Below are 13,566 nucleotides of genomic sequence, written 5' to 3'. Positions count from 1 at the left end.
AAGTTGCCCTGTTCTCCGCATAACCTTCACACGCCCCGCCCGCTCCTACAACCTTTCAATGTCAGGGTCAGTCCTGCAGGTGCATGTGTGTGTGTGAGAGAGAGTGAAGGGGGGCACGCACTGACGTCACTCGCACGACGCTCGTCCTATCCCCTGCATCCTCTACACTCCCGCCCACTAGATGTCGCTGTGAAGAGCAGTCCTCGCTCTCGCATCCAGCGCTTTATTAAGGGGCGCTCTGTGACAGCGGGCATGCGCATTCTCTTCTGTCATTAGGTGGTCTGTCGGCGCGTGCGCAGTGTGGTCTCGTTCCTTCATTCTCTCCCCGCCAAGGTGAGGCCCTGCGGTTCTGCAGGCTGGTGTTGGGTTTGCGGTCTGGATGCGATTTGTGTGCTGGGAGGAGGCTTCAGGGGCTTTGCATTGGTGTAGTGGACGGGTGTTTGTAGTGAGATGCGTGGTGTTATCGTGCATACTGCCTCTGCGGGGAATATGACCTTGTGTATTGCCCCTGTCAGTGCAATGATCAGCCTGCCGAGCGTGCATGTGGGGCAAGCCGGGGTAGTGCTGAGCAGGAGGACAGATGAGTAGTGTGTCTTTAACCTTGTGCAAGGTGTTGTAGCCCCTGCTCACCTCAATAGTTACCACTGCAGTGAGATCATCAAAGGGAGAGCCCTTGGGCTGACACATCACATAGCAGATCCCTTCTTAAAGGAGCACATCACTTATGTACATTGAACCTGCACATATTTATGGCTGATCATATATAAAGGGCCAAAATAAGATTTTTATCCATTGTAGTGGTAGGTTCACAGCAATAAGAAATGCTGTCTGGTTAATAACCCCCTCCCTTCCCTTATACACTTGCTAAATGGATATTGACCTGCAGTATGGACACAGAGCAGAGCTCTGTTGCAAATGTCGTCTTCTACATTGAATGCAGGGGGAAAATATGGAGCCAAATTCCAGTGTTCTGTATTCTGCAATATAACCGCTGATACCAGCATCTACTCTGCTCTTGTCAGTGCCCCTGGCCGCCCTCTGTGTACAATCATCATGATCACTGCACCTACATACAGGCCACAGGTGTCACAAGTAATGGCCCTTGCTTGAGGCCAGTGTAGAGGGACCAGGCCAATGCGTTTTTATTCTTGAAAGGAAATCTGCATGATCTTGCACATCAGGTCTCACTTGTGTGAATTTACCCATACTAGACATTTTCCACATCTTAAAGGGGGTGTCCAGAGGTTGAAAAAAAATTCTTACTTCCCAGAATAGCAGCACAGCTGACCATTGTTTGTCTTGGTACTGCAACTTTGTAGTATAATGATGAATAGAGCTTAGTCAGGAGTGGAGCTGTTTTTTGGAAGAATGCAGCAGATATTATATAACATCTGCACAAAAAATTTTTTTTTTTACATGTTTTACTAATAAGCAGAAATGAGTAATCTCTGCTTGTTTATAGTATTTCAAGGTCATGATATGACCTATTTATAGTATCAGTGTGGGGGGGGTGGGCCTGAAAAAAAAATGATTGACATTGAGTAACAAAACAGAATGGTGCAGAAGTACAACTCTGTTCCCTCTGTAGTGGCCAGCTCCAGGAACTGCAACTCAGCCATTCATCAAGTCAATAGATGAGTTGTGATAACAAAGCTTAGCCGCTGTTCTGACTGTTGCAGATGCTGTTTTTGTTAGCCCTCCCACTTATTTGTTATTGATGAACAGTTATATGGATAACTCTTTAATACCATGAATCTGAAATCATTTAAGATTCTTTCTGATTACAGGACAAGTCTCTTATATTAATTAGTCACAATTGGGAAAAGTTGCTCTTTTTGCCATCAATGCTCAGGGAGTTGCCTATACGACTGCAGGGGTAAATTCTAATTGGTATGAAGGGATGTTTAGCATTAATGTCTGTCCTCTTTTATAGCACCGGTCTTTGCATTCAGTCCGTCCAACCTTCCAGCAAAATGTACGCTTGTGTCAGACTTATGTCCAACCCATCCATGGTAAGTGTCTTATACTTCTGCGTCCCTTCAGGTCAGATTCTAGTTATTTGTTTTATTATGACACTGATTCAGGTACAGAGATGCTGGCTGCATCAGAGTAGATTGGACAAACACCTATACCCCACCCTCCCCATTTACACTTAGTTCCCAACCATTGCAGACATTCTGGCTCTGACACCTTCACTTCCCAAAGCATTAGGCTGGACTTTGGTTTGGATGCATTTTAAAAAACATGTGACCTGTTTGAGCTGCAGGCTGTCTCCATGTTTTTGCTCCTGTACAGCTTGTCCTGTCCCCACTGATTTCGGGTTGACCAGGCTGTAACCTCTGAGCAGGAGGTGGAGCTAGACAAGAGCACAAAGGTGGGGGCCAAACTCTGAGGAGTGAGTAACAGACAAGTCACATGTTGCTTTTTGAAATGCATCCAAAGCCCAGCCCCTGTGACTACCCCAGGATTTTGCCAGGGAGCAAAGTAAGTTATAACACACAATTATATTGTAATGCAAATGCTTAGAGGAAGCAGAAAGGCAGATTTGCACTGCAGGTGTAATAAGCTTCTGCAACCTGTCTTTAGTGAAAATGAGGTCCCTGGTGACAGGTTCCCTTTAAGGAGTTCATGTCCTATTCCTCTATTTTTGGTTCCAAGTAGCCCAAATAGATTATCTGAAGATTCTTTAAAGTAGTTGTCCACTTTGGTTCAAAAAATTGATTATGGTTTGTGTAAGGACAAGTTATACAATTTTCCAATATATTTTGAAATTCTCTGCTTGCTGTCCTGCTATAGAAAGCTTCTATGCTGACTCCAAGTAGATAGAAACCTGTTCATAGTCAGGTGATGGACACTCAGGAGCAGGTATCACACAGCTCTGATTACTCTCTGTGGTAACGGCTCATGCACCTGCATGTCCATCACAAGACTCAGGCTACATTCACACTAACGTATGGGGGACGTATATACGGCCGATATACGTCCCCCATACACTTCTATGGGCGCACGGCACCTTACGGGAGCGGTACGGTGCGGCACCGTACCGTTCCGTACCCGGGAAAAAGATAGGACCTGTCCTATCTTTTCCCGTAATACGGCGCCGTGCGCCATAGGTTGCTATGGAGAGGGGCGGGGGTGAGCTGCGCTCACCTCCTCCTCCTCTCCCCGTACACTGCCGTTGCCCGCTACGGTACGGTACGGGCGGGCAACGGCAGTGTGAATATAGCCTAAGAAGAGTTCTGTCCACTGGGTGTAAGCATAGAAGCTTTCTACAGCAAACCAAATTAAACACTGAGGAATTGATACAGAAAATATATTTGGAAAATTGTTCAACTTTTCCTTACACAAACCATATAAAATTTTTGCTGAAATTGGACTACCCCTTTATATTTTTGCTAATGATGGTCTTGACATTGAAAATTAATATCTCAGAACTTCCTTGTCTCTTGTCGCAGTCTAAAATTCTAGATTCCCTTTTGATGTGTAGAAATTTCAGTGACCTTTTAAGTATAGCCAGGACAATAGTCTATTCAGATGCCTATATCTTGGACTCTAACCTCTAGAAAATGATGGCACTAAATAAAGATTAGTATGCACACTTGGCTCCCATTTCATGTGGTCCAAATAAACCTCATATTATCTGATTTCACGGATATGGGCGATGTTAATATGCAGAAATGTTTTGATTACACACTTGCAAGTCTCGGTGAAGTGTCTGATTCTTGAAGACTTACAACTTTGGATGACCTTCTTATGTTGTTTTTGTAGTGTTGCTCTTTAAGATCTAATTTTTGTTTCCTTGCATACATAGGTGAGGAATGGCGCATGCCTGCTCTGCAGACCCCTCTCCACCACCCTGCTGAGCCAACCTGCAGTCAAGACAGAGCAGGTATAGCTCCACTTACATTCATGAAACTGACAGGTTGCCTTTTCAGAAGTTCTAGTAATGGAAAAACTGCAAGCACCAAATATACAGTATATCCTATTTGCATAGCTCGGAAAGTTTTCAGTCCATAATTGCACACCATGTACTAGCTACTCGGATGTCCTGTGGGGTTACACTTTGTGTGACTATATGTATATATGTAACCCTTACATGACATCGGGCAAGTTCGTTTCTCCCAAACTTCATTGACTCTTCAGAAAAGAACCATACACATACAAATATCCCATCAATTGTTATTGTAACTTTGTACACATGCATAAAAGTAGTAAGTATTGCCTAATCCTTAGTCCTTAGAACATTGCAATTATATTGTTTCACCTGTTTGTGAAGACACTGAGGGAGATATATAAAAAGTGGGTGAACAGTTGTACTTCAGTCATATTCTGCGGCAGCTAAATTAGGCTAGATGATGCATCAACTATGGAGTCCTGCTTCACACCAGCTATTAGTTGGTCTAGTTTACTTCTTAATTTTCTAGGGCTGGCTTTTGGAAAATGGTGTAAACCCTCATTAAATGGAGTCTACCGCCAGGATAAAGGATTGTATGCAAATGAGCCATAGCCTTATTTGCATACAGTCGGTCATCCTGGTGGTAGATGTACTTTAAATTTGCTGCACAACATTTAGAGTGGAAATTAACTTAATTCCGGCTTGGACCAACGGATGCATATTTAATATCCTCATTTATGGACTAAACATAAGGTGATATTGACTACTTTTATGTATACACACCAGAATTGTGGTGGTGTTGTACAAAGTTAAAATATAGAATTTATCTGCGTATGCATCATTTCTGATGCTTGTTTACAAATGAAGAACAAGGCTAAACTGTGGAGTGAGCAAAGTTGGTGTGACGGGAGGGAAAGGAACCTGTCATCTGGAAGGTCATTTTTAAAATGATAGGTCCCAATGGCCTCTTGCAAAAAAAAAAAAAAAAAAAAAATGTTGTCATGCCTCTGAATAATTCCAATGCTTTTTTTGATGGCTTCCTTAAAGGGGTATTCCAGGAATCAGCATAATTCATATACAAATGGGTACTCAAAATATAAGCTAATGTGTAATTAGTTGTTATTTAAAATTTTGCTCCCCTTAGCAGAAAAATGCTGCTGACATAGACTGTAATGAAGAAATAAAATGCTACCGGCCCTTTAATCAGTCCATTAATTTCCTCCATGCGGTCCGGTGACCAGCAGAAGATGGCTTCTGGTCACATGTCCACATCACATGTCCTGCACCTGCCTGGGCAGGTCATGTGATCACCACTATGTTTGGCTGTAGTCGGTTGGTTGCAGTGCATTCAGTATGGCCAGTGTTGTGGCCATCTTAGTGATAACTCCACCTAATTTAGAGAGGCCATAAATTTAGTAAATCATAAAATAAAATTATTTAAGCTCCGTTTTGTGACTAATGACATTGAGTATTGTTGTACTCATTTATTTATATCATCATGAGTTTTTGTGTCAGACGTTCATATTCCCGGAATACCCCTTTAACATTAACCCCTTCACGCATATCGCAGCAAAGACCCATCACTAACGCCTGCAGTCGTTGCTTGCACTGATCGCGGGTGTTAACCTTTTCTTTGCCAACTGCAAAGTCGCCAGCGGCACTAGAAGCATCGGTTGCCATGGTAGCCTCGGGTCTTCGTCTGACACGAGGCTGAATGGCTTCTGCCTAGCCATTTACAATGAGACTGTGGCTCATTCTCATGTATACTGTGCAGAAATGCCATATACTGCGATACAGTTGTATTGCAGTATATGGTAGGAAGGATCTGACATCTAGGTTTAATGTACCCAAGATGGTCTAAGAAATGGTGAAAAAAAGAAAATAATAAATAACATTACGGGAAAGCAACATTTGTTACGCACAAAATAAGCACTCACACAGCTCTATACACGGGAAAAATTGATTTTTGAAGGAGAGCAAGAAATGAGCGGAAATACCCTGCATCCTTAAGGGGATAACTGGCTCCCAACTAGCAGTGTGTGTAGAGTCCGTAGAGGGAGGCGTGGGCTGTCCAGAGGGGAGGGTTTACCAGCCAGGGCAGCTGTGCAGAAGCAGGGGATATCTACTGGATCCAAGATTGAAAGCCATTAGACTTCAATAAGCTACTATTTGGGGTTAATTTAGTGAGTTACTGTTTCCCTTTAAAATCAGTGGAATTATTCCAATGCCCGACAAAGGCATTTTTTAAATCAATATGCTGGATGCTATTGTATCCTGGAATAATGTGAAAATAACTTTCCTGAGGACAGGTTCCCTTCTTATGAAAATCTCCTATTGTACCTAATCTCGTAAATGGTAAGACTGAATCATTATAAAATGTCTGTGCTTTTTGCTTTGCTGTCTAAAGCCCTATTTTGTGTTTCCAGCAGATGGCACTGGTTCCAGCTCGAGGAATTCAGAGCAGCGCCGTGTCCCGGGATATTGATACTGCTGCTAAGTTTATTGGTGCCGGAGCTGCCACCGTAGGAGTGGCCGGGTCAGGTGCTGGTATTGGTACAGTGTTCGGCAGCCTTATTATTGGATATGCCAGGTAAGGGGATTAATGCATTGCCCAAATTCTAGGTCCTGCCATAAAAGTATCCCATGTTTGTGACAATAGTGTCTTAGATTGAACCACATTTAAGAAAAGCATGAAATATTTTTTTTAAACTCATTATCAACTATGTTGGTAGTAGTATGGCATATACTTAAATGTATCTGATAATTTAATAATCTGGACAAACCACTTTTTTAATATTAAATGATATAAAATATTTGGAGAATATTGGAAACCCTTAATAATTCATAATGTTTGTTGCATTTACCCTTTCCTGAATGTTATACCATATCTTTCATTTTCTTTGTTCTGCAGGAACCCATCTCTGAAGCAGCAGCTGTTCTCCTATGCCATCTTGGGTTTTGCCCTGTCTGAAGCTATGGGACTGTTCTGTCTCATGGTTGCTTTCCTTATTCTGTTTGCTATGTAAAGAATCTTCTGTCCTGCAGATCCTCTGTATGTCATACGGTGCTCTGTGGCGCTGGTTCTGGGGTGGTTCCCTTGCCATTAGATATGACAGTCAAATCTGGGAAATAAATAAATTTAAAAACATATTTGCTTGTGTTTCTGGTGTCTGTCTTCTAATATTTTTATTTTATTTTTTTACAAGTTCGTGTGTTTTTTTTTTTTTTTTTTTTTTTGTCGTACAAAATAAGTACAGGTTTTGACCTGTATAGTGGTGTCTATGTATGGAGGCTGCTTGAGCTCACAAAAATCTCTTGGCCTGTTTTGCAGCAAATTTGTAGCCCTAGCCTTTTACATCTTAAATATATATATAATTTTTTTTTTTTTTTCTCCACCTGTGCAATTGATGCAAATATCAGGTGTGAAAAGAATGCTAACTATATGATAGTCAGAGGTGGTTTGTAGGGGGGAAAAAAATGAATAAAATTCTTACTAAACAGGACAGCATATGCAATTATTAATTAACAATTCCAGATGCTGTAATTCCTGCATAAAACATAATTGCTTTATACATTAGAACAACACTAATCAGCGCAGAGGTAACATAGGAACACGGTGCAATGTTGTCTCTCCAGGCTGTGGCAGCTCTTGAACAGCTGCTCAGTCTCTCCGCCAAGTTGTCTTGCCATGATATTGGCAGCTGCGCTGTTTATTACAGTTGTTCCTGTGTTTTAGAAACACTGCATTTTCCACGAGGCAGAGCAGACGCGTGGGAAATCGGTTTCGTGCATGATAGATATTTTTAGGAAGGATTCGTTTTGAAATATCATAGAGAAACAGGAGCTGTAGCCAGACTGGACGTCACAGTGGTTGAAGTGAGGGCAGTAAACTGCAGTTTGATGTGTGCCTTCTTTAAAGGGGTTGTTCAGGATCAGGGTTTAAAAAAAAAAAAAAAAATGGGTCTAGTATGATGTAAAAATAACAGAAAAGAACTTATCTCGAACAATCCATATAACTGGTCCAGAAGCACCCACTGTATAGTTACGGTGGGCAGTTCTGGTCTCTAAAGCCTGCACCATGGTGTATTTACAACACAGGGTTTAGGAGGTGGCAACCGATCAAGCAGCTGAATGTCATGTCCCTGTCTGCAAACAGCTGCAAGGGACCCTGGAAAGACAGAAGTGATACTTACTGCTACTGTACTGTGCCCATCAAAGAGTAATAGTATTATGCTATGCCTTTATTTGTAGAATAGTAATCTCAGTACTGTGCTCAGACCGTTTGTAAGATAAAAGCAGTGGTAATTTACTTTAATTTATTTGCTGGATAGAAGTAGTAGATGTGTAGCATAGTCAAAAACATGTAGCAGATCCTGGATCCACTGCATGTTTTTGCTTGTGCTGGACTGGGAACAAGAGTTGTCTGTGCTCCAACCTTACCAGAAGCTGCTGCATGATCTTCAGGTGAGCTGACTCTATACCTTCTCAGTATGTGTAGAATAGTAGTTTGAAAACTGTGTTGTGCCCATATGTATTTGACAGTGTATAAAACTTCACAAATAGTATACAGGCAGTGTATATAAGATGGGGTCCATAGGTTCTTAAGTTGAATTTGTATGCAAGTCAAAACTGTATTTTATAATTGTAGATCCATACAAATTTTTTTTTTTTGCCCCAGTGACAATTGGAGTTTCAATATTTTTTGCCATAATGGGACCAAGTATTATCCATAAAGCTTCATTACAGAGCCATTACAGAGGATTATTGCAGCTTGTAACTATAGTAAAGCATCCAGAGAGCTTTACCAAAGGTCACAGTGGGCACAGGGTCCGTCTTTAAGGGTCATCTGTAAGTTTGGTGTCCTTAAGTAAGGGACTGCCTGTACACTTGAAGGGAACATGTCAGTAAATTTAATTCCCAATAAATAGACATATTGTAAAATTGCAAAACCCTACGCTGCACCTCCAGTATGAGGAAGCTGTCAAACACAGCCAAAGTCTCACTCAATTGTCTCATGACCCCTGTCGCAGGAATTATTTTCAGCAACTCACACACAGCCAAAATCTCTCTCCACTCCCTTATTCCCCTTTGCTGAGGAAGTCCCATACAGCCCCATGGAATTAATCCTGTTTTATTTTTTTTATTATTTCTGTGGTCATTATTGGCTGCAGCATTTACAGGAATAGATAGACAGAGCATTGTCACCCCATCAGCTTGAGGGTGCGGTCACACGTCGCGTTTGACTCATGCGTTTTTAAAATTTGATATTAGAAGGCAGGAGGCCATGGATAACAAATATAAGAAGATATCTACAGTCACAGTGCCTGGATCTATGTGGTTTATCCTGCTGGATATTGATGATAGATCAAGGTAAGTCATGGAGGAGGGACAGATCAGTGCGGAGGGTCCTGATCTTCCCATGACCAGATTTATCTTGCATAATACACATGCAATGTAATAGCACAGCCAGGCCTGCAGAGGCCGCTGTGCATCTACTCACGCCACACATTCCCATAGACATCCCGTCCCCGCATACCACGCTCTCAGCTGTCAGTCAGGTCCCTCAGCTCCGCCCTAGTCGCATTCTTGTCAGTCACCGTGACCCCGCCCACAGAGTTGTCAGTGCCTGGCCCCGCCCCGGTCCCCTGACAGTCAGCTGGAAGCGCTGCACGTCACGAGGCAAGGGGCCTGCCCCGCCCATGGTGTTCTCGCGAGAGCTGAGGATCGGGGCGCCCGCGCTGCTGTAGGTTGCTGGCGGAGGAGAGCGGGGCCGGGACTCGGAGGTAACGAGACGCGACACGGTGAGAGACCACCGCCGGGAGCTGACCGGTCCGCAGCTTACACATAGCATGTCACTCACAGCCTCGCCGACACAACGCCCCAAATACCCTAGAGGTTGTGAGAGGCCCGAACCTGGGAGACGCCCCCCCTTACTCGGGTCTGCTTTGGCTAGCCAATAGGAAGCGGCGTGGAATCAAGTGACAGCCTTCATAGCCAATAGGGACTTAGAGGCGGGAGTAACAACAGGCCTGGGACAGAGTGTACGCTTCACAGACTGTCTGATCTCCCAGCCAACACTGTCTGCTCAGTGTCTGCTCCCTCCCCCGGTCCTCAGTGTCTGCTCCCTCCCCCGGTCCTCAGTGTCTGCTCCCTCCCCCGGTCCTCAGTGTCTGCTCCCTCCCCCGGTCCTCAGTGTCTGCTCCCTCCCCCGGTCCTCAGTGTCTGCTCCCTCCCCCGGTCCTCAGAGTGTCTGAGTGTCTGCTCCACATCCCTCCCCCGGTCCTCAGAATGTCTGCTCCACATCCCACCCCCGGTCCTCAGTGTCTGCTCCACATCCCACCCCCGGTCCTCAGTGTCTGCTCCACATCCCACCCCCGGTCCTCAGTGTCTGCTCCCCATCCTTCCCCTGGTCCTCAGTATCTGCTCCATATCCCTCCCCCGGTCCTCAGTATCTGCTCCATATCCCTCCCCCGGTCCTCAGTGTCTGCTCCACATCCCTCCCCCGGTCCTCTCAGTGTCTGCTCCACATCCCACCCCCGGTCCTCAGTGTCTGCTCCCCATCCTTCCCCTGGTCCTCAGTATCTGCTCCATATCCCTCCCCCGGTCCTCAGTATCTGCTCCATATCCCTCCCCCGGTCCTCAGTGTCTGCTCCACATCCCTCCCCCGGTCCTCTCAGTGTCTGCTCCACATCCCTCCCCGGTCCTCTCAGTGTCTGCTCCACATCCCTTCCCCGGTCCTCTCAGTGCCTGCTCCACATCCCTTCCCCGGTCCTCTCAGTGTCTGCTCCACATCCCTCCCCGGTCCTCTCAGTGCCTGCTCCACATCCCTCCCCGGTCCTCTCAGTGCCTGCTCCACATCCCTCCCCGGTCCTCTCAGTGCCTGCTCCACATCCCTTCCCCGGTCCTCTCAGTGCCTGCTCCACATCCCTTCCCCGGTCCTCTCAGTGTCTGCTCCACATCCCTCCCCGGTCCTCTCAGTGTCTGCTCCACATCCCTCCCCGGTCCTCTCAGTGCCTGCTCCACATCCCTCCCCGGTCCTCTCAGTGCCTGCTCCACATCCCTTCCCCGGTCCTCTCAGTGTCTGCTCCGCATCCCTCCCCGGTCCTCTCAGTGTCTGCTCCACATCCCGCCCCGCATCGCTGCCGGTCCCGAGCCTGATTGTCTGCTCCCGCCCCGCATCGCTGCCGGTCCCGAGCCTGAGTGTCTGCTCCCGCCCCGCATCGCTGCCGGTCCCGAGCCTGAGTGTCTGCTCCTCCTCAGATCTGCCCATAGTTTTTGTTCCCATTCAGTGTTTCTTACCATTATGTCTGTTATCTCTTATTGCCCTACCAGCCCTTACTGATGGCTAGGATGAGGTGTGCTCCATGTGTTGTGCCAAGAGGGTTTTGTACCGAGCGTTGTCTGTTTTTATATGCATCACAGCGGCTCAGTACTGTAAGTGTCCGGCCTGTAGTGTCTACTCGCCTTTATCTAGTGCTGGGTCTCTCTTCCTGCCTGTGCCCCTCAGTGATGGTGTCTGGCCTTAGTAGGTTTTGGGCTGTACCAGGCAGTGATGCTTGTGGCCCTGAGTTGCCCTCAGTACTGTCTGCATCATCTTTATCATTCTGGTTGGCTGGGCACACGTCTGCTGGCATGGTCTTGCCCTGTGTATAACAAGGGTCTGTGGAGGGATTATTATTTGACCACTGTTATAGCACATAGGAGGTTTTGTGCCAGGATAAATGTTTGCTTTACTGTTATTGTTAATATTTGCTCTCCATTCTTGTTGCAGTGTAATCTAGTGGTGACATTTTACTGTATCCTGTGTATGTCATTGCTGTAAACTTGTGGCACCCATGTCAGCACCTCAATGTTTGTAGTACAATTGGCCTTAGTCAAGTCATAGCTCATTTTAGTTCTAGGGAGGCAAAAGACTGCACATTGTCTCCTCCCATGTTGGCGTGAGGGGTCTATAGTGTTGTATAGGGCAGTAAAACTTCCTAACTTTTTTGAGACAACCGCCCCCTGTGACATATTATCCATTTTTCTATGTTCTGTGTGTAGTGGAACCTGATAAGGATATAGACCCACAAAACTACACTTACCTGTTATCAGGTCAGTGATACGGGGGTCACAGTGATTTCCTTCTATGTTTTAGGACAGGGGTCAGGAACCTTTTTGGCTGAGAGAGCCGTTAACACACATATTTTAAAATATAATTCTGTGAGAGCCATACAATATGCACATGGCCCCCCAGTAGATAGGTAGCAACAGGACTTCCCCTCTAGTAGATATGTAGTCCCAGTATATGGCCCCCAGTAAATAGGTATTCACAGCACATGTTTCCAGTGGATAGGTAACCCCAGTACATGCACCTAGTAGATAGGTAACAACATCACATGAGCCCCAGTAATAGGTAGCCACAGAACATGCCCCCAGTAAATAGGCAGCCCCAGCACATGTCCCCAGTAGATAGGTAGTCCCAGCACATGCCCCCCAGTACATATGTAGCCACAGCACATGCACCCAAAAAGACAGCTAGCCCCAGCACATGCCCCCAAGTGGATAGGCTGCCACAGCACATGCCGCCCAATATATTGATAATCACGGCACATGTCCCCCCCCCAGCAGATAAGTAGCCCCAGCACATGCCCCCAGTAGAAAGGTAGCCCCAGCACATGCCCTCAGTAGATAGGTAGCCACAGCACATGCCCAAGGCAGATAGGTAGTCATAGCACATGCACCCAGTAGATAGGTAGTCATAGCACATGCCCCCAGTAGATAGGTAGCAACAGTAAATACCTCCCAGTAGACAGGTAGCCCCATCACATGCCCCCAGGCTGCAGTAGATAGGTAGTCACAGCACATGCCCCCAGTAGATAGGTAGCCCCAGCACATGACCCCAGGCCCCAGTAGATAGGTAGTCACAGCACATGCCTCTCAGTAGATAGATAGTGTCAGCACATACTTTCCCCCAGTAGATAGGTAGTCACAGCAAAACAAAAAAGGGAATATTCACCTACCTACTCTCCCTTCAACGGTTTCTCATCACTCCCGCGCTCTTCTCTGTGACCCAGGCACTGCTGCCATCGTTGCTTTGGTGCCTGGGTCATAGAGAGGAATGAATGCTGCTCTACTCTATGACACAGGACCGTTCACCTTAAAGGGGTTTTCTTGTCTGGGCATTCACATTCTGTTTCATTAATCTGCCATATATAAACATTTCTTCAATTAGATGTTATTAAAAAAAAGTTAATTTCTCATAAATGTAGTCATATGGTTCCTTAGAAACAAAACTATATCCTTGGATACGGCCACCTCTGCTGGAGGTATTGCACAAAGACACAAAGGATGTTTGTATATGAAATGTCCAGGAGTTATTGTATGTCCTACAGCCGTCCTGTGGTAATGATCGTTGAATCCAGGTGGTCAGGCAGGACTCAATAGCACATGTCTGGCCACCTCTGCCAAAATGTGAGGTGGTCGTATCCGAGGAAGCTATCTCGTTTCTAAGGGACAACATTGCTACATTTATGATAAAATTATCTTCACACAGAAGATAAAAACATTTTTTTTTAATAACATCCAATTGAAGAAATGTTTACATATGGCAAATGAATTAAATTAAATGTAAATGCCCAGATGGGAATACCCCTTTAATCAATGGTGCAGCGATGGTACCTTGGTCACAC

At 45.4% G+C, this 13,566-nt stretch overlaps 2 protein-coding genes across 4 annotated transcripts in view; both read left to right on the top strand.

Annotated features, from left to right (window-relative positions):
• The first annotated feature begins 212 nt into the window (after positions 1–212).
• On the top strand, positions 213–7,045 carry ATP5MC2 (ATP synthase membrane subunit c locus 2). 2 transcript variants are annotated; one of them, XM_072134632.1, is made up of 5 exons: positions 213–333; positions 1,934–2,012; positions 3,812–3,889; positions 6,325–6,485; positions 6,807–7,045. In XM_072134632.1, the coding sequence occupies exons 2-5, from the start codon at positions 1,974–1,976 to the stop codon at positions 6,919–6,921; spliced, it is 393 nt and encodes a 130-aa protein (XP_071990733.1). In that variant the 5' UTR covers positions 213–333; positions 1,934–1,973; the 3' UTR covers positions 6,922–7,045. The 2 variants fall into 2 exon arrangements, with proteins under 2 accessions (XP_071990733.1, XP_071990732.1); XM_072134631.1 differs by having other exon boundaries at positions 214–333; positions 6,322–6,485.
• A 2,493-nt stretch (positions 7,046–9,538) lies between these two features.
• ATF7 (activating transcription factor 7) overlaps positions 9,539–13,566 on the top strand; it is a 57,024-nt gene continuing 52,996 nt past the window's right edge. The window contains exon 1 of one of the 2 annotated variants that reach the window (XM_072134634.1): positions 9,539–9,696. The gene's annotated coding sequence lies outside the window, so the exon portion shown is untranslated. The remainder of the gene's footprint in view (positions 9,697–13,566) is intronic. The other variant, XM_072134636.1, reaches the window with a different exon arrangement.

Source organism: Engystomops pustulosus, chromosome 2 (assembly GCF_040894005.1).
Source record: "Engystomops pustulosus chromosome 2, aEngPut4.maternal, whole genome shotgun sequence".
NCBI lineage: Eukaryota > Metazoa > Chordata > Amphibia > Anura > Leptodactylidae > Engystomops > Engystomops pustulosus.
Note: the sequence above shows the minus strand (reverse complement) of the source record. Positions and strands in the feature narration are given on the sequence as shown.

What these genes read in the sequence shown, in the direction of transcription:
- ATP5MC2 (XM_072134631.1), top strand. Translation starts at nt 1,974, where the DNA reads ATGTACGCTTGTGTCAGACTTATGTCCAACCCATCCATG. An exon ending in CTGCAGTCAAGACAGAGCAG is followed by an intron (nt 3,890 to 6,321) that starts GTATAGCTCCAC and finishes TTGTGTTTCCAG; the next exon opens with CAGATGGCACTGGTTCCAGC. An exon ending in CTTATTATTGGATATGCCAG is followed by an intron (nt 6,486 to 6,806) that starts GTAAGGGGATTA and finishes TTTGTTCTGCAG; the next exon opens with GAACCCATCTCTGAAGCAGC.